This window comes from Perca fluviatilis, chromosome 15 (assembly GCF_010015445.1).
Source record: "Perca fluviatilis chromosome 15, GENO_Pfluv_1.0, whole genome shotgun sequence".
In the NCBI taxonomy this organism is placed as follows: domain Eukaryota; kingdom Metazoa; phylum Chordata; class Actinopteri; order Perciformes; family Percidae; genus Perca; species Perca fluviatilis.
Window position 1 is genome coordinate 8,849,597 of NC_053126.1, and position 16,989 is coordinate 8,866,585.

Sequence of the window (16,989 nt, forward strand, 5' to 3'; positions counted from 1 at the left end):
TGTAAATAGAGCAAATGACAAAACTATTTTTAATAGAACCATAAGATACTGACATAAGTTTTATGGCATGGTGCTTACATTTAAGTATAACATTAATTTTGCAATACTTGGTACACTGTTATTTTAAGTACATCTTAAACCTTTTTCATAAAGGAATCCTTTATCTGGCCTTGAAGGCATGACAGGAGTAGCCTGGATGGCAGCTGAATTTAGCCCCACCCATAACATTTGAGGTTGGGAAGTTCATATTCTGACTAGAATCTGAGTAGGACGACGTCAGGCTACAACGGGAGAGTCAGACCAGTCAAACTTTTAATCCATCACCTCTCAGGTTAGCAGACCATGCTGAAGAGATCAGCAGGGGTATCGTTTCATCACATTTCAAAACATCTACACCTAGTTAACTAATGGAGTTGATAGTCTAAATATATGTCAAGAAATATATGAACCACAAAATGTAGAATGAATGTAATGTTTAAGTTACTAGTTTTATTGTATTTAACTTTTTTTTTTTACAATTTATCAAAAAAGATATAATTAAGAAAAATACTCTGACTTCCTAATTTTGTTCATTATAATTAATAATCATTTTGACATCACTTGCAAACAGGCTCTTGCAGCACCTCTTTGCTGCCCTCATGTGACATTAATCTTGTAACATGCTGTAATATGCAAATCGCATAGTCCTTTTTCACAGAAGACATTTTGACTTGGCAGTATTTATGCATAACACATGTAACAGAAAGGAATATACTTCTATTCTTGTTCATATATAATGTGTTCTTTTTTTTGTGCATTTGCTTTTGGAAAATCACCTGGCTAGCAAATACCACTAAACAAAGGAGGCATTATTAAATAGATTTTATTACATAAATGACGGATTTTTGACAGTTTGGCCTTTAAACATAAAGACAGTGCTAAACATTTCAGGTATTTTGGTTGGGTAAATCTGAACAACAGAGCCATGCATTCATTCGAGTCAATTTCTGTTTGAGGTTTGTGCATGGGTTTATGTACTGTATTTGTATGTTTCTATAATTATTTGATTTGACCAGACACAGATATCCACAGACCCTTCCTCCCTGCACCCCCAGCACACCCTTCCCCCAGCCCAGTCCTATCTGCAGAGATTCCCCTTCAGCCCCAGTTGCACTGGTCTTCATCTTTAACTGCCAGGATGTCTGTGACCAGGCCGGTGCCGATGGTTCTGTTTCCGTCTCTCAGAGTGAACCTCTGGCCTTTCTCCAAAACCATTGGCTGGCGGAGTGTGAGCGTCAAGGAGGTGTCCTCCCCTGGCATCACCATTTCCTGAACAAAGATGACAACAACAGACAGGAGAGTGGTTAATGTCCTCCAAAATCCTGTTGTTGTACTACATAGTTTACAAATGCAAGAAGCTTAAAAAGTACATTAGGTTATGTTGAAAACAAACTGGTGTATGCCAACACCCTATCGGCAAATCCATACTGGTACGCTGTAATAAAATCAAAATCCAACAGGTCTGAATTAAATACTACCTTTGTGAAAGTTATAATTCCTACAACTTTCACATTGCAAAATGCAGCATTGCTTCAAATATCAAAATATATAGATTAAAAAAAAAGCCATTTTAGCGAACATTTTTTTATATCTATGTATGTTTGACCTGAAACATACTGAAGTCACATAAAGTACATTAAGATGTTGAATACATGCACTAGCTGAGTGAACCGTTTTGGATGGGATTCAAACACTATTTTACACTTAAGTACTGTTCTTAAGTACAATGTTGAGGTATTCTTACTTGAGTTTTTCCATTTTCTGCAACTTTATACTTCTACTCCACTTAATCTCAAGACCACCCACATTTATTTTATGACCCTGATCGGCATATAAAACTAGTTCTACCTTAACCAGCTACAAAAGTAAAATGCTGCTTAAGCAATGATGCATCAGTTATAATAATCTAATAAGGAAATTAAAAATAATACAGCACTCAAAAGGGGCTATATTTATGCATAACGAGTACCTTTATTTCAGATACTTGAAGTATATTTTAACTTAATGAAGTGTTTTGAATAAGGGCTTTTTTCCATTCACTGACAGACCGACACACACAAACAAACCTTGTCATCGGGCAGAGTGACTCTGCAGGCCATGTCCCAGGTTAGAGAGAACATGACGGGCATGAAGTTGGTGACAAAAGGTTTGTGTCTGCCTCCCTCTTCCTTACTTAGAACATACACCTGTAATGTAATACAACACACACACACACACACACACACACACACACACACACACACACACACACACACACACACACACACACACACACACACACACACACACACACACACACACACACACACACACACACACACACACACACACACACACACACACACACACACACACACACACACACACACACACACACACACACACACACACACACACACACACACCAGTTACTAGACATTTGTGCATTTTGATCTTAAAAGCTGGAGTGCAGAACCTTTGTCTCCCCCCTCTGGCTGTGAGAGTAATTACACAAACACTGTGGACATGCTAAAGAGAAGAACCCAGCTGCATGCTGTGGTCTCTTGACCCTTCCTGCAAGTCAAGGTATTGAGTAAAACAGGTATACTGACATACTGTGTAACCAATCAGAGAGCCAGAATAGCAGCCAATAGGCTTAATCAGCACTGTGTGAACTCATTAGGCAAGGGCTTGAATGTAACAGACGTTCATTTATATGTAAAAGTTCTGCACTCTTTCAAATAGTAAAACTTAAACTAAACAAATAATAATAAAAAAAACATTACATAACCATCCTCACTCTAACTATTTTGCTTTGCCAGTAGATAGACAGTAGTCATGTTTCCATCAACTTATTTTAATGCGCATTTTGAAGTATTGCATTAGAAAATGTTGATGAAAATGGCAAAATTAGAAAAATAAATTCCTCAAATTCGCAAAAAAGTTTTTAAGCTCGCTTGAGGTGGTTTTTGCCGTTTTTGAAAAAGAGTTAACGCTTTGCTGAATAAGTTGTGATGTAGCGAACATGTAACTCACATGACTATAGTCCCGGTCTACAGTAGTTTATTCGCTCTAAACCAGTTGATGGAAAAGCATCTAATTTGCTTTTTCCCCCTCTTTTGCGACATTTTAAAAGTTTGCTTAAAATTCGCTTGACAATTAGATGGAAACATGACTTGTGTCCGGCATCTGTCTGGTCTCCCGGTTTGCCTTTAAAACTGCTCTTTGGCCGGTAGTCATGTAATAAATAAAAATAAATGTGGCTATTGGTCTGTCAGCTGGTTTGTGCTCTCGGACCTGGGCCTTGATTTTCTGGTAAGGCTGGATGGATCCTGGTTTGCACATCACCATCCCTCTCCTTATATCTTCTCTCTTCAGTCCTCGGACCAGAGCGCCCAGGTTATCTCCTGCTTCTGCCCGATCCAGAGACTTGTGGAACATCTCAATACCTGAGCAAAATAGGCTAGGTGAACACCACTACTCATACAGTAAAGTATAATTTAAGCTAAACATTTCAGCAAATAATCACCCATACAGTAGGTGTTCAACTGGGATGATATTTTGTGATTGTGAAGGTCATGTTATAGGATTCATATTTACATACTCAAACAATTCAGTGAGCCCCTAATGCCCTGTATGGAGGTGTCTGCATTTGTAAAGTTTCTTTGTCATGCTGTGGTTATGTGCTTTGTAAGTAACATAGGAGCTCCTCCTCTTGAGTTTCTGTTGCTTTTTTCCTTTCACCCACCCCTAAACAAACCCCCCAAACCGCCTTGGCCCCCACAAAAAAAACCCCCCCCCCCCTTTCTTGACACCCCCCCCCCCCCTCCCCCCCCCCCCCCCCCCCCCCCCCCCAAAAAAAAAAAAAAAAAAAAAAAAAAAAATAAAAAATTTTTTTTTAGATGTTTTTTTTTTTTATACAAAAGAAAAAAAAATAAATACACCAAAAAAAAAAAAAAAAAAAAAAAAAAAAAAAAAAACAAAAACAAAAAAAAAAAAACCTCCCCTCCACCCTTCAAAAAAAAAATGTTTTTTTTTTTCCTCTACACCCACCCAAACAAAAAAAAAAAAAAAAAAAAAATCTCTTTTTTCAAAAAACAAAAAAAAAAAAAAAAAAAAACAAACACAACAACAACAAACTTTTGATTTACACGATTCAGGCTCTCTGTTCTGAGATGGAGCAAAACAAAATCATTACGTCAGATCACATCTAGACGCCTCATGTTACCGAGACTCAAAATTTACTGCACTTAGCCACAAGATTTTGCTGACTGAACCATTATTTTTACTGTAGCTCGTTGTTAAAACCATGCAAAAGTAGCTGACAGAGCTGTAAACCACTAGTGGTTAAGATCAGCAAAGTATTATCTAAATTGTAAGAAAAATGACTGCAGGCGTTCCCCTCACCTCCAGGGCGCAGAGGGCTGAGCCTATCACAACAGGTGTGTTCTCGCCATCATAGCCGAACTCTGTGAGCAGCTCGCGGATCTCGATCTCCACCAGTTCCACCATCTCCCTGTCCTCCACGGCATCGGCCTTGTTGATGAAAACCACAACATGCTCGACGCCAATCTGCCTGGCCAACAGGAGGTGCTCTCGTGTCTGAGGCATCTGGCCGTCAGTGGCCGCCACCACCAGGATGCAGCCGTCCATCTGAGCTGTGCCTGTAATCATGTTCTAAAAAAAAAAAAAAGATGTTGAGGTAATTAAAATTACATTTAAGTTATTTATGATGTAAATAAATAAGGTTGAAATGCTTAAGGAGAAACAAGGATTCTGATCAGCTAAAATAACAACAAAGCTACATGATGTTCAGCACTTTCCAGGCCAGGCCTGTTGCTGGTGCTTTGTAGAGGCAGATTACCTTGACATAGTCAGCATGACCAGGACAGTCTGTGTGAGCATAATGTCTGTTGGCTGTGGTGTATTCTACATGAGAGGCATTGATGGTGATTCCTCTGGCCTTCTCTTCAGGGGCATTGTCAATGTCTTCATATTTTTTATAGTTAGCACCACCAGCGTCAGCGAGCACTGAGGACCCAAAAACACACCAAGGTCACATTTCTGATTTCTTGTTACCCAAAACGATATATATAAAAAAAGAAATTAGGCCTTACATTTTTGTCGGAGGTTAGTGGAGCAAACTCAGTCTCTAGATCCAATTAATGTTGGATTTAAGGTAATCTGGGCCAGTGTGGAGTAAAACCTAGGACGTCAGTGACTCTACCTTTTGTGATGGCTGCAGTCAGGGTTGTCTTTCCGTGATCAACATGACCAATTGTTCCAATGTTCACATGGGGCTTGTCCCTGCTGTAGGTCTTCTTAGCCTCTGCAGCAAAGGTCCGCCGACTCAGGGGCACAGCACACTACAAGACAAAAAACACACAGGAATAATGCAGTTTCAAAATCCATGTTAAAGAGTCTGTAGACTGCAGTTTGTCGTGCACACTCACCAATTTAAAGGAGCTGTGCAGGAGGCATGGCGAAGACAGCTGAAGGGCTGAGAAGAGGGAATCAAAATATGAGAATTATATAAATTTTGAAAATGACTCCCCCCACCCCCTTTTTGTTTGCTTCATGACATACATTTAAACAATTATTTTTTTTACTCTCACTGCAAAATATACTGTATGTAGACATCTGTTGATAGCAATAATTTGTCTCCATTTTCTGTTAGCACTAAATGTCTCACACATCTCTGCTGACTATCATCTAATTCAGTGTCAAATAATTAACAAGGTAAAGCATCACTGTCATTTTAATAAAAAACAAACACTCATACTGTAAAATAAGCATGTTTTGCACCTGAAATGATCAGTCTCATTATTTTTTGATATTAGAATGTGACTGTGTCAGAGTTTTTGAATCTGATTTACAGTTTACATCAGGTAATTAGCTGAAGCAGCTCTGCAGCAGCTTGCATTAAGCTAACAGACCCTTTGAACCAGAAGGGAAGACCCGACACTGTCATTCTCCTCCAAATTAGTTATTAAACAGTAGGTTTCGATATCTAGCTGCCTATAACATTAGCTAGTTTCAATCACTACTCATTAGTCCGTTCTCATCCTCAGCTAGCTGTATCGTTAGCTAACAATCATTGGTAACGTGACCTTGCTCTGCTATTGAAGAGACAGCAGCATCTCTTTTTTCATGATAGAATATGTTTCTACAAACACAAACAACACATTCTCTTATGTGTAGAACAAATCCGGGTCCCATGAATCAACAAAGTGCCAGAAATGCATACAGAGTCATTTACTACAAGAAAATTAAACAAATTTACCGGAGAAACATGCACGCAATCCCACAAGCGCCGCCATCTTGGATGGTGAGGCAAAACCAAGACGATCATAAAATCAAGAGAGTACCTCACCAGCTCCAAAGCTGTCGCCCACGCAGCTTCAAGCAGCAGACAAAAATGGCGTTTTATTCGTACAAACATAGATTGGTTACAACGGTATACTAATATAGAATACTACAACTACCACAATGGTGTTGTGTTTTCAATACCACTACTACTAATGATAATAATACACATCAAGACACGACTTATTACAATTATTTAATAAGAGAAAGTGCCAAACTGCAGGTTTTAGGATACGAGCAGATCAGAGAGTAGTTCGTTTTTAAAGTTATTGTAAAAGCTGTTGTTTTCTATTAATTTCTCCAACTTGCTTATTTTATCTATGGCATTGGTGGAGAAATGTTTGCTTTTTACTTTTCACGCTTTTAAAAAATGCGTTAATATCTAAATCTAAATCAATCATCAAAATCACATATGTTGTAACAATATATTGGGTCTGCACGACACGAGGACATTAGCAATTAATTGGAATTTCATGAGGCACTATTCTCCTCTTACTTTTACTGATACTCTCTGAACGCCGTGCGTACAAACGTCACTGATTTACCTTAAACACGCTAATAGGTGGAGTTTGCATAGAAAAAGGTAGTTTGCTGTTGTGCCTTTTAAATGCCAAGGTTAGAATACTGTCAGTTTTACAATATTATAATTTCAAAGTACTGAATTAGCATAGAACATGTGAATACTTAAATGAGACAAGAGATGAGAAAAGAGTTCGGAAAAACATTTTGCTTGCCAATTTGGTTCAAGGTTTACGGTACAGCATGGCAGCCTCCTTGCCACTCGTGAGATCAGCTAACGTTACGTTAGCTAGAATGTTCTTCTAGCGCATTCATGTATCTGTGTTTAAAGGGAAGTTAACTTGTTTTAAAAAGACGCAGTGTGTCTATTTTTTCCAACGCAGCTTCATAGGACTCGTGTACAGGTAAATTGTGTTAAGCTTAAGGATTATATAGGGCTACTGCGTATTTTAAAATTGAGCATGATTCTAGTGATGTAAACTAATGAGCTGTAACGTTACTGTCGAATAGCTGCGAATGGGGTCCTTAGAAGTAGTGCAAGGGTAATGCCAGGGTCATCAGAGAGTAAAGTTTAAAACTGTATTTTTGATTAATTTTCACAGGCCCTGTCTACTGCACGTCATTTCTGAATCCGGTGGTCCAATTGTCTTGTTGATGTTCCTTGTTTTGCTCCTCAGCGGCGCACATCATGGCAGAAGACAGACCAACTAGGAGATATCCCCAGAACCTCCAGGGGGTCCTGCAGCTAGCAGTGGATGTTGGTTCAGCCGCAGAGGGACCTGCCACTGTTGAACCCATGTCAGAGGAGGTGAGGGCCTGTTAATAATACATTGCAAACATAAGGAGGCTTTGGGCAGAAAGCCCTACACGCACACATCTCTTGTTCCAGACTTTCTAGTCCACGCGTCAGTTAGTTCTCACTGACGGTCTTTTTTGGTTATTGATTGTTTTAACTCCATTTTTTTTAAGCGATAAGGCCCATATTTACTGGTTTGAACAACTACAATTTTAATATGTATTGTTTTTCTTTTCTATGCTTTTGAAGTAAACATCTTTGGATTTTGGCCAAATGGACTGTGGGAAATTGTAAAAGGCTATTTTCTGACATTTAATTGATGATGAAACTAATTGTTACAGCTCTAGACACAAGTGCTCAAAACTATAAGCAGGCATTGTTCCATCACAAGGTCTATGTGTTTATCCATTGTTTCTCATAATGTCTCTATCAGAACCAAAACCAAATTTATCCCAGTGCCCCATGGGTTCTTCTGAAATTATAACCCTTTTCGAGTCAATTTGGGCTCAGTCCAGGTACTTTGGATTTTTGTGTGTGTTTGAGATGTTGTAAAAGGACAGTCCATCTAAGGGAGTACACGTTTTAATTTGGACCCATGAAGACCTCTAACTTGCATCAAAGGTAAGCAACATTCTTGCACTCTTTATTTGTTACAGAGGAAGACATGGCTGGGAGATGCTCTTGCAGAAGTCTGTAAAGGCCCGATGGATGAAGTGGAGCAGATAAAGCACTGCTTGGCCGTCTTACGCAAAGAGGGAAGGAGAGAAAGGGAGAGAGAAGGAGAGGAGGAAAGGGATGAAGAGGATGAAGATGAGCGGGAATCCGCCTTTGAATTGCTGTCCGAGTTGTGTGAGAACCTGGACAATGCTAGAGGTTGGTTATAAACCGTTTTATGGTTGATATTTTCCAAGCAGTCGTTAGCATGGACTTGGAACCACTAGCTGACTAGAGGTTATGAAAAAAAAAAAACTAAACTGTAAATACTATATGTTGGCCCTATCCTGACTTTGTCCTCTATTCCTGTGCTTCGCAGACCTAATGACTCTTGGTGGACTGGAATTGTGCCTCTCTCAGTATCTGTGTCATGCCCAAAGTGGACTGAGGTGGCGTGCTGCCCATCTTATCGCTACCTGTGCCCAGAACATGTCGCAGGTGCAGGTCCACTTGTTTAGCATCGGGGCACTGCCAAAACTGCTGCAGCTGACAGACTCGGACCCCCACCCCACCGTCAGAGTGAAAGCCCTTTATGCTGTGTCGTGTGAGTATCTAAGACAGAGCTGCAAAAATGAAGTACGAAACTCGCTCAATGTTGAATACTGTTTACCTGAAACTGGTTAATAATGTTACTGACTAGTAGTTTGATCAGAAGCATGAATTGGTTTTCTGACCGCATTGAAAGAGAGAGTGTAAAAAAAGTTTAGACTAGATTCGACGTTCAGCATACAGTTCACCTCAGAACAGACTGTAACTGTATCCTGTTGTGACTTTAGGTCTGGTTCGAGAGCAGGAGGCAGGACTCCAGGCATTCTTGTCCCATGATGGCTTCTCAATGCTGATGCGAGGCATGCAGTCAGACAACGAGAAGCTCAGAACTAAGTCTGCATTCCTTCTGCTCAACCTGCTCATGTCACATCCTGAAACGAAAGGTACAAATGAGAGAGGAATCGAAACAGGACAGTGCATTTAACTAAGCTTGGGATTTCTTTTTCTTTTTTTGCCATCACAGCCTTTGTCTGAAAATCTGGCAATGTTTACCCTTTAAAATCATATTCTGTAAATTAAAAGAGCAGATATTCACAAATAAAAAAAGTTATGACGAACAGTTCACTAATTATTTTACAAAAAGAAGCTTGGTAATAATAATAATAATAATAATAATAATAATAATAATAATAGCCTATAGCCTAGAACCTGGGTTCCCAACTCCAGACCTCCAGGCACCCCTACCAGCTGATGCTCAAGCCCTGATCCAACAGTAGGGGCTGGTGAGTTGCTACAGGTGTGTTCAATACATAAAGCGATGAGTATGTTTTTAGTTACTGTTGTTGTGTTATCGATTGTATTTTTCCACTGCTCGGGTCTAATAAATTAATGACTGATGGGCTTGCAGTTTTGACTGGTAAGTACTTTGTTCATTTTGGGTCAGATATATTATCTATATGTTTTTCCTTCTTCCTGCAGACACCGTTGTCTCCATGGGTATGGTACAGCAGCTGGTATCTGTTCTTCGCACACCACACTCAGATTTCCATGAACATGTGCTTGGCGCCCTTTGCTGGTAAGAAACCTCTTCTCTTAATTTCAACCTTGCTGTCTCCAACACTCACAAGTTGACATTAACTCATGGTTCATTAGTAGTTGAACTCTTTTGTGTGTCTGATATCTTGTCTAGTCTGGTGGAAGACTGTCCACAGGGACTCAAAGACTGCAGGAATCCTGCTTTGGGTCTGGAGGAGTTACTCAGACAGCTATCCAAAGAGCTCCAAGGAAAAGAAGAAAGCCAGGTAACGCCTATGTCTTTAAGCCTGATGGTAAAAGATGGTAAACCTCGGTTCAAGTATTGTGTGAATGTAGACCTAAAATATTTTTTTTATTTTTTTTTTATTTTTAAAAGCAAACGGAGTTTATAAGATGGTTGTCTTTTGTCATGTACAAAACTATGACTGCATGACGGCAAAATTTAGTGTTGTGGAAATGTGTAAAATATTAATGAAATAGTAAGTTTAAACAAAAAGCAACCAACTTCTGACTAAATGCATTTTCAAGTGCCAGCTAGAAGCCAACCCATTGATACTTTTCCATCAGAAAATTTAACTTTTAGGCAAATGAAGATATCTGTTTAAAACAAATAATAATCCATTGTCTAGGACAACGCTTTATTCTTGTCCAGGAACATCTTTCACAGTCATGTTTTTGTTTCCAACAGGAAGAACTGGACTTCTGTGAGCGTTTGAGGGTTACTTGTTTCCGCGGGCAGCAGTCGGATGACAATGGGATGGATCGCTGAAGTCTTATTTACCTCACCTGTGTTGGTATCAGTGTGCAAAGATGTTAACAGAACATTTATGATCTGGATCGTAGATGTTAAGCAACGTTTTTGTCTGTTAGGACAGATGCTGTCCATAATTTGCATGCAATGCAGGAGCTGGATTGTACTGTGTAAATAGCTCTAATGTATAAAAGTACTTCTCAAGTCAGCTGCTATTTTTAGTCCTGTGTTTTCAGTTCTTCATATCTTAAATGTAACCCCTAACCAAATACCAATCTCCCTCACAGGTAGTATGTATTTTCTGTTTGAGTCGTTAATATTTACATCCTGAATGTTAATTTAGTTACACATGCAACCAGGTATTGATTGTTATAAGTTAGCATTGTCTGAAGTCTCTGAGTTAAAGTTTATTCCTTTCATTTTAGTCAATTGTCTCTTAAGAAATTACTCAGAATTATGGACATCATTGTTTGTTTTACACCATATTTATTTATTAATAACAAAACAACATTGGAGTATTTATACATATAATAGCCAGCTCACAAGTGAAAACATGCACAACCTACACATAAACATGGATGTCACGCAAAATTAAAATATTTTGGCACAAATCAGAGAATTATCCTAAACTGATATGCGTGGTGTTTCTTTAGGTTTTGTTGTAGACCATGGTATTTTAAAATGTTATGAATATTCGTATGATATTTCAAATGCAAACAGGGAACAGTAAAATATCTTGAAAGTTGCTTTTTTGTCTTTTGAAGTAGCTGTCAAGTGCTGACCAGTCGAAGAACTACTTTCCTTCTTTGATTGGTTCATATTAAAAAAACTCTTACAAAAGACCTACAAAAAGTATTAATAGGTAGTTTTGGATCTTACTAGGGTGATGGAGATACTTCAGACTCATCCACAGGGATGCTGATTAGGACCTCTTCCATTTTGCAGAGTCCTCCTTCTCCACTGCCTTTACATCGCCCACAGCAATTAGTAGCTGTGCCAAATAATATGTCACCATGACAATAGCATTACCATGCTCAATTGGATCTGTCACCTTGAAAACCTGCAGAGCCAGTGACAGGTCAGACACCATGAAGGACAAACTTCCTAACATTGTTGGCGCATGGCGGGTTCTGATGGCTAATGCCCCCATTAGAGAAATTAAAACAATGTAGACCCCCACAGCTGGAAGCATTATGTCTGAGTTTGGTGCCTTCTGCAGGGATGGATATATGTAAATGTAGACACCTCCTCCCACCATGAACAGGATCAGATATAGAAAACGGATCCAGGAGGAAGAGGAAGAGGAATATGCCACATAACGACTGGAGAGGAAGGAGAGTGAGTACAGCAAATGAGCCACAGCAAATGCACCCATTCCTGAAACAGACGTGTGACATATTAAGGCCATACAATACATCAATAAATAGCAGGCCAATCAATTATTTGCAGCTTAAATTTAGAGGGTTCTATATATCACAGAATATATTAATATTTTTTATACAAAAAATAAAACTTGATTCATCACATACAACTGCAGTACAATGTAGTGAAATTCAATCTGCATTTAACCTATCCTAAGCATTAGGAGCAGCAGACATAGACATGCAGTGCCCACCGGGGAGCAACTTGGGGTTCAGTGTCTTGCTCAAGGACACTGACATTAGGCCGGAGATGTCCGGTATCGAACCACCAATCTTGTGGTTGAGGGCAGACCCCGTCTACACTCTGTGCAACATGCCATTACATGTAGTACTATACATGCAATGTACATTCTCAGATTATGAGGCCAACCTACAGCTTAGTTTGCAGCTTGAAAATGCCTGGATTTGTGCTTCACTGATGTACAAACTCTTACCATGCAGAAAAAGCTCAGGCCATACCAGACAGCAGTCACCAACAGCAGAGAAGAGCAGTCCTCCCACCACACCCAGGACACTCTGCCCTCCATTCCAGCTCAGCACTGCTGCAGCCAATAGGAGTATTGGTGCTGATTTGACACCCGCAGACATGATGGAAGCGGGTGAGCCAGGAGTCCACAGGTAGAAGTACACAGCTGTGGATAAAAAGAAAGGCGAGAGAGAAAAAAGGAGAGCACAGGACTGATAGAGAGGAAATGACAGAAAGAAACAGGAGACATGTCACAGCATGAATTTGAAGAGTTGGCTGAAATGATGATTTTATCCTTTCCACATCAAGAAAATGTAACTAACATAAACAACTATTGGCCAATGACTGTTGGTAAGAATAAAGGAATATTTAGGTACCATGTTTCTCCTCTGCCGCCTGTCATAGGCAGCTGTCTCAAGGATGTCCATCGTCTCAGAATCAGCACTGCCGTGGGCTCAAGCAGATGTCCCAATTGGATCCTTTTACGCACCTTGTATTTTATATCCTGTCTTTGCCTTTTCTGTCTTTGTTACTAACACACAATCCTCAGATGTTCTTGTCCTGTTCCCCTGTCTCAAATCTCTGCTGTGTCTCTGTCCGGTGGTATTTCACAGCAAATGAACTTTGGACTGATCCTCGCCTTCTGATTGCACTCTGATAATCAGTGTTCTCCCTGTGTTGAGTTCTCATGGACAAACAGCTGACCTTTGACCTCTTTGGTGACACAAACACATGAGGGGCAAAGTTGAACTATAACTCATATGATAAAAGTCCTTTTCTTACTGTAAACGTCTGATGATTGTTGGTAATGGCAAATTAATGGTGTGGAAATGGCCAGAAAGGGATTTCCTTTGGTATAATCCTTTAAATCATATCTCTTAACCTTGTAGGTGATGCAAAATGAACTATTCATCTCTGCAAAAACTTTGACCACAGACAGAAATAGATGACTGCTGTATGTCAAGGCTGGAAACTGTTTTCACAACTGTTTAATGTCAAAGCAAAAGTCTGCTGCTGTACAGGATTATTTGTCAACATATGTTTAAAATGCGATATATGACACATTTTGAGGGGTTGTGATCAAAGGATAATCTTAATAAAGAAAAAAAGTATTTTACATTGCATTGTATGAGTTCACCAGATGGCCACACTGCTTTTGATTTCTCCAACAAGAACAGAAAAAAACACAAAGCTATAAACATAAAAGCAATATAGTTGAAACAAAAAATTAAACACATAGTTACATTGTGCATGTAGGAGAAATGTAAATATGTTGATTCATGTACAGTACATAGGGTAATGTGAATCAATTTCTGTCTCATCTGGGGTGGCCTCTAGCTCACCCAGTAAGAGCATTTGCCCCATGCACGGGTTCGAATCTCAACTGCTGCCCTTTGCTGCATGTCATCTCCCTCTCCCCCTTTCATGTCTATTCACTGTCACTACTTAATAAAGGGAAAAGTACTCAAAAATAATCTTAAAAAATAAATAATCTGTCATACACATCTTTTTCTTTGTTGCACTTTACAAGAGATTCAGAATGCACCTGAAATCGCTTGAATGGATGGAATCTTATGGTGTGTTAATTCCACACGTTGAGAACTAACAATGATTAACTATGGCCTCTCTAAACTTTGTACTGTGATTTCCCACAATTCCTGGAGTCGTGGGCCAGTTGTTGTGCTTCACATTGGGAGAAACGCAGCTCTGCAGAGGTGTGGGATTATCTGGTGAGTAGAGCAATAAATAATAAGTGTTATAGATGTCAAGATAGGAAGTAATGTTGAAAGCCGACTTGTATATGTGTGTTTTGGTTTGTGTTGTCAAGTTGCAGGTGAATATTCTGGGCTATTCTCAGCATGTTTCCTTTTGTCAGCACAGGACATGGCAACCAGCGCTTCCTTCCAAAAGATTGGAGTTGTAGGTTACGGACATCTAGGTGTGAACTCCCCCTTTCAAACACTCTGACATACATCATTGAAGGATTTTATTATATGAGTCTTTTGCTTAGATCAATGCATGTGTGTGTGTGTGTGTGTGTGTGTGTGTGTGTGTGTGTGTGTGTGTGTGTGTGTGTGTGTGTGTGTGTGTGTGTGTGTGCACTTCAGGGCAGTACCTGGTGGAGAGGATCCTTAAAGATGGAGCTGCTCTCGGTCTAACACTGGCTTTCGTTTGGAACAGAAATTTTGACAAGCTCAAAGGTTTAGTTCCTGATGAACTCATACTTGGTGACCTATCATCCTTTGCAGAAAGGTGCATAAACTCATATTCCAAGCACCAGTATTTGCATCTTATATGATCTCTGTGCTAGCATAGACAACATGCACAGAATGTTCCGTGACATCTTTTAAAAAATCATTTTAAAACTGTGTTTTCCAGGCGATGTGATGTGATTGTAGAAGTGTGCCATCCGCAGATAGTGAAAGAATTTGGGCTTCACTTCCTGTCTAAGTCTCACTTAATGGTGAGATTCTCCTCTGTTTTATGTGGAATATGTGGTTGTTGCAAAACAGAGTATTTCATTTTTCTATTTTGTAGCATTTTATATAGGGAGAGAGATAGATTAGCCTTGATACACCCTTTGCTTCTGATGTTCCTGCTCCTCAACTGTAGACTATAACAGGTAAGAGTAAGAGGGGTGACAAGGTGTGTTCATGTTTGTCAGTGAGGCTTTTTTTAAATTAGGAGTCTGGTCTATTCTAAAGAGTTAATTTAGTTATATTATTTTGGTTTTCTGTATTTTAGGGATACTCAATATGTCCGGGCAACTGTCTGATATGTTATGAATTTTAATATGGTAGCATTGTTTTATTTTGTTGTCTCCAACATATATATGCTCATGCATATATATGCCATTACAGAAAATAAAAACACATAAGGGGACACAAAGTTTCAGTTATTAATCACAGAATGATGACATTGTCTATTGTGCCTTTATGTATCCTCCTCTCAGGTGGGTTCTCCCTCTGCCCTCTCAGACCCTGCTCTGAATCAGAAGCTGCGTCAGGTGGCTCAGCAGTATGGTAGGACACTCTACGTCCCCAGTGGTGCATTATGGGGAGGCCAGGACATCCAGAGGCTAAATGATAGTGGAGCCTTGAAGGTAACAATGGGGTGGTGCAGGTGTGGTTAAGACTGAGTAGTACAGGAAGAGGAAGGCATACAGTGGCCACTCTTCACATGGTTTACACTTTGAGAATAAAGGTGCAGCTGGCAAGTGGCAAGTAAACTATTATTTTATATTAGTACTCAGGATATGAGTGTCTTCTGGTAAACCTTATTGTGTTCTGACTGAACTCTGTTCCTTCTCTTGATTTGTTTTCAGGCTTTATTTATAAGAATGTCCAAGCATCCATCCTGCTTCCGTCTGACAGGAGACGTCCTCTCTGATTGGACGGAGGAAGAGGGCAGGCGTGTTTTATTCAGAGGCTCAGTGGCAGAGTTGTGCCCACTTGCTCCAAACAATGTTAACACCATGGCAGCAGCAGCAGTGGCAGCAGGAACACTCGGCTTTACGGGTGTTCAGGGAGAGATTGTGTCTGACACAGCGTGAGTCCTATTAAACAGCTGATTGATCTGATTGAGCCTTTCATATCTGCTTTAATTACACTTTACTTTCCATACCTGTTCCTCCTGCCCCAGGTTAAGTGAGTATCATGTGGTGGAGGTGGAGGTGACTGGGCCCGGTGGCTTCTCAGTACACACAGTAAGGAGGAATCCAGCCAAACTCGGAGCAGTAACCGGCAGTGCAACATACAACTCCTTCTGGAATAGTTTACTAGGTGAGTCCTGCGTGGTTCCTCAAAGATCCTGATGGATCCTGCCAGCTATCTGCTAGCACTGGTGGAAGAAGTCCTCAGATACTTTAGTGAAAGTACCAATGTAGGTATTTCTGCCACTGTTTACTGGAAAGTCAGTTGGAAACAATGATGTAATTAATGTCATGAAATAACTGTTAAGGTCCAAATAAGAGAACATATTGAATTTGTTTGTGTGCAAATAAGTGAATTGTTGTCAATTACCCTTCATAATAAGTGTGTAATATCAATAGAGGGTACAATTGTAATTTGTAATTATTTAATTAATAAAAGTATATATTATAATTATATATGTATATATATATATATATTTTTTTTTTTACAGTTTGCAAAGGTCATGGTGGCCGAGTTTACTTGTGCTGAAGCAGACGAGAACTCTGCAGGATTACCTACAACACAGCAAAACAAGCCAGATAAATCAGATGGTTTATAGTGGGTGTGTTGTGTGGATGGTGTCACTGGATCAGTATGTTACAAAGAACTTGAAAACCCACAGACCTTGGATATTTGTGTTCCAATAAACTGCATGCATACAAAGAAGAGCCAGTTATCATTTGTAAACACTTATACTGTAGGTATATATATATATATATATA

General features: G+C 39.6%; 4 protein-coding genes across 7 annotated transcripts; 2 read left to right on the forward strand and 2 right to left on the reverse strand.

Annotated features, from left to right (window-relative positions):
- Nucleotides 1-846: 846 nt before the first annotated feature.
- On the reverse strand, nucleotides 847-6,433 carry tufm (Tu translation elongation factor, mitochondrial). The gene is made up of 9 exons (XM_039824633.1): nucleotides 6,302-6,433; nucleotides 5,472-5,518; nucleotides 5,246-5,384; nucleotides 4,883-5,049; nucleotides 4,426-4,695; nucleotides 4,159-4,188; nucleotides 3,316-3,495; nucleotides 2,106-2,225; nucleotides 847-1,308 (listed from the first exon to the last, which is right to left on the reverse strand). Exons 1-9 carry the CDS (start codon nucleotides 6,336-6,338, stop codon nucleotides 1,138-1,140), a joined length of 1,161 nt encoding a protein of 386 aa, XP_039680567.1. The 5' UTR covers nucleotides 6,339-6,433; the 3' UTR covers nucleotides 847-1,137.
- A 448-nt stretch (nucleotides 6,434-6,881) lies between these two features.
- On the forward strand, nucleotides 6,882-10,903 carry hspbp1 (HSPA (heat shock 70kDa) binding protein, cytoplasmic cochaperone 1). 3 transcript variants are annotated; one of them, XM_039825139.1, is made up of 8 exons: nucleotides 6,882-6,999; nucleotides 7,581-7,711; nucleotides 8,356-8,572; nucleotides 8,733-8,957; nucleotides 9,190-9,345; nucleotides 9,881-9,977; nucleotides 10,092-10,203; nucleotides 10,626-10,903. In XM_039825139.1, exons 2-8 carry the CDS (start codon nucleotides 7,592-7,594, stop codon nucleotides 10,704-10,706), a joined length of 1,008 nt encoding a protein of 335 aa, XP_039681073.1. In that variant the 5' UTR covers nucleotides 6,882-6,999; nucleotides 7,581-7,591; the 3' UTR covers nucleotides 10,707-10,903. The 3 variants fall into 3 exon arrangements, with proteins under 3 accessions (XP_039681073.1, XP_039681074.1, XP_039681072.1); XM_039825140.1 differs by having other exon boundaries at nucleotides 6,944-6,967; XM_039825138.1 differs by lacking the exon at nucleotides 6,882-6,999 and adding an exon at nucleotides 7,117-7,307.
- Nucleotides 10,904-11,565: 662 nt separating this feature from the next.
- Nucleotides 11,566-13,230, reverse strand: tmem86b (transmembrane protein 86B). The gene is made up of 3 exons (XM_039825141.1): nucleotides 12,953-13,230; nucleotides 12,544-12,787; nucleotides 11,566-12,065 (listed from the first exon to the last, which is right to left on the reverse strand). Exons 1-3 carry the CDS (start codon nucleotides 13,001-13,003, stop codon nucleotides 11,611-11,613), a joined length of 750 nt encoding a protein of 249 aa, XP_039681075.1. The 5' UTR covers nucleotides 13,004-13,230; the 3' UTR covers nucleotides 11,566-11,610.
- A 1,014-nt stretch (nucleotides 13,231-14,244) lies between these two features.
- Nucleotides 14,245-16,933, forward strand: aspdh (aspartate dehydrogenase domain containing). Of its 2 annotated transcripts, none has more exons than XM_039823978.1 (8): nucleotides 14,245-14,305; nucleotides 14,457-14,514; nucleotides 14,684-14,828; nucleotides 14,955-15,039; nucleotides 15,529-15,678; nucleotides 15,901-16,124; nucleotides 16,218-16,357; nucleotides 16,719-16,933. In XM_039823978.1, exons 2-8 carry the CDS (start codon nucleotides 14,460-14,462, stop codon nucleotides 16,754-16,756), a joined length of 837 nt encoding a protein of 278 aa, XP_039679912.1. In that variant the 5' UTR covers nucleotides 14,245-14,305; nucleotides 14,457-14,459; the 3' UTR covers nucleotides 16,757-16,933. The 2 variants fall into 2 exon arrangements, with proteins under 2 accessions (XP_039679912.1, XP_039679913.1); XM_039823979.1 differs by having other exon boundaries at nucleotides 14,251-14,305; nucleotides 14,452-14,514.
- Nucleotides 16,934-16,989: the final 56 nt, after the last annotated feature.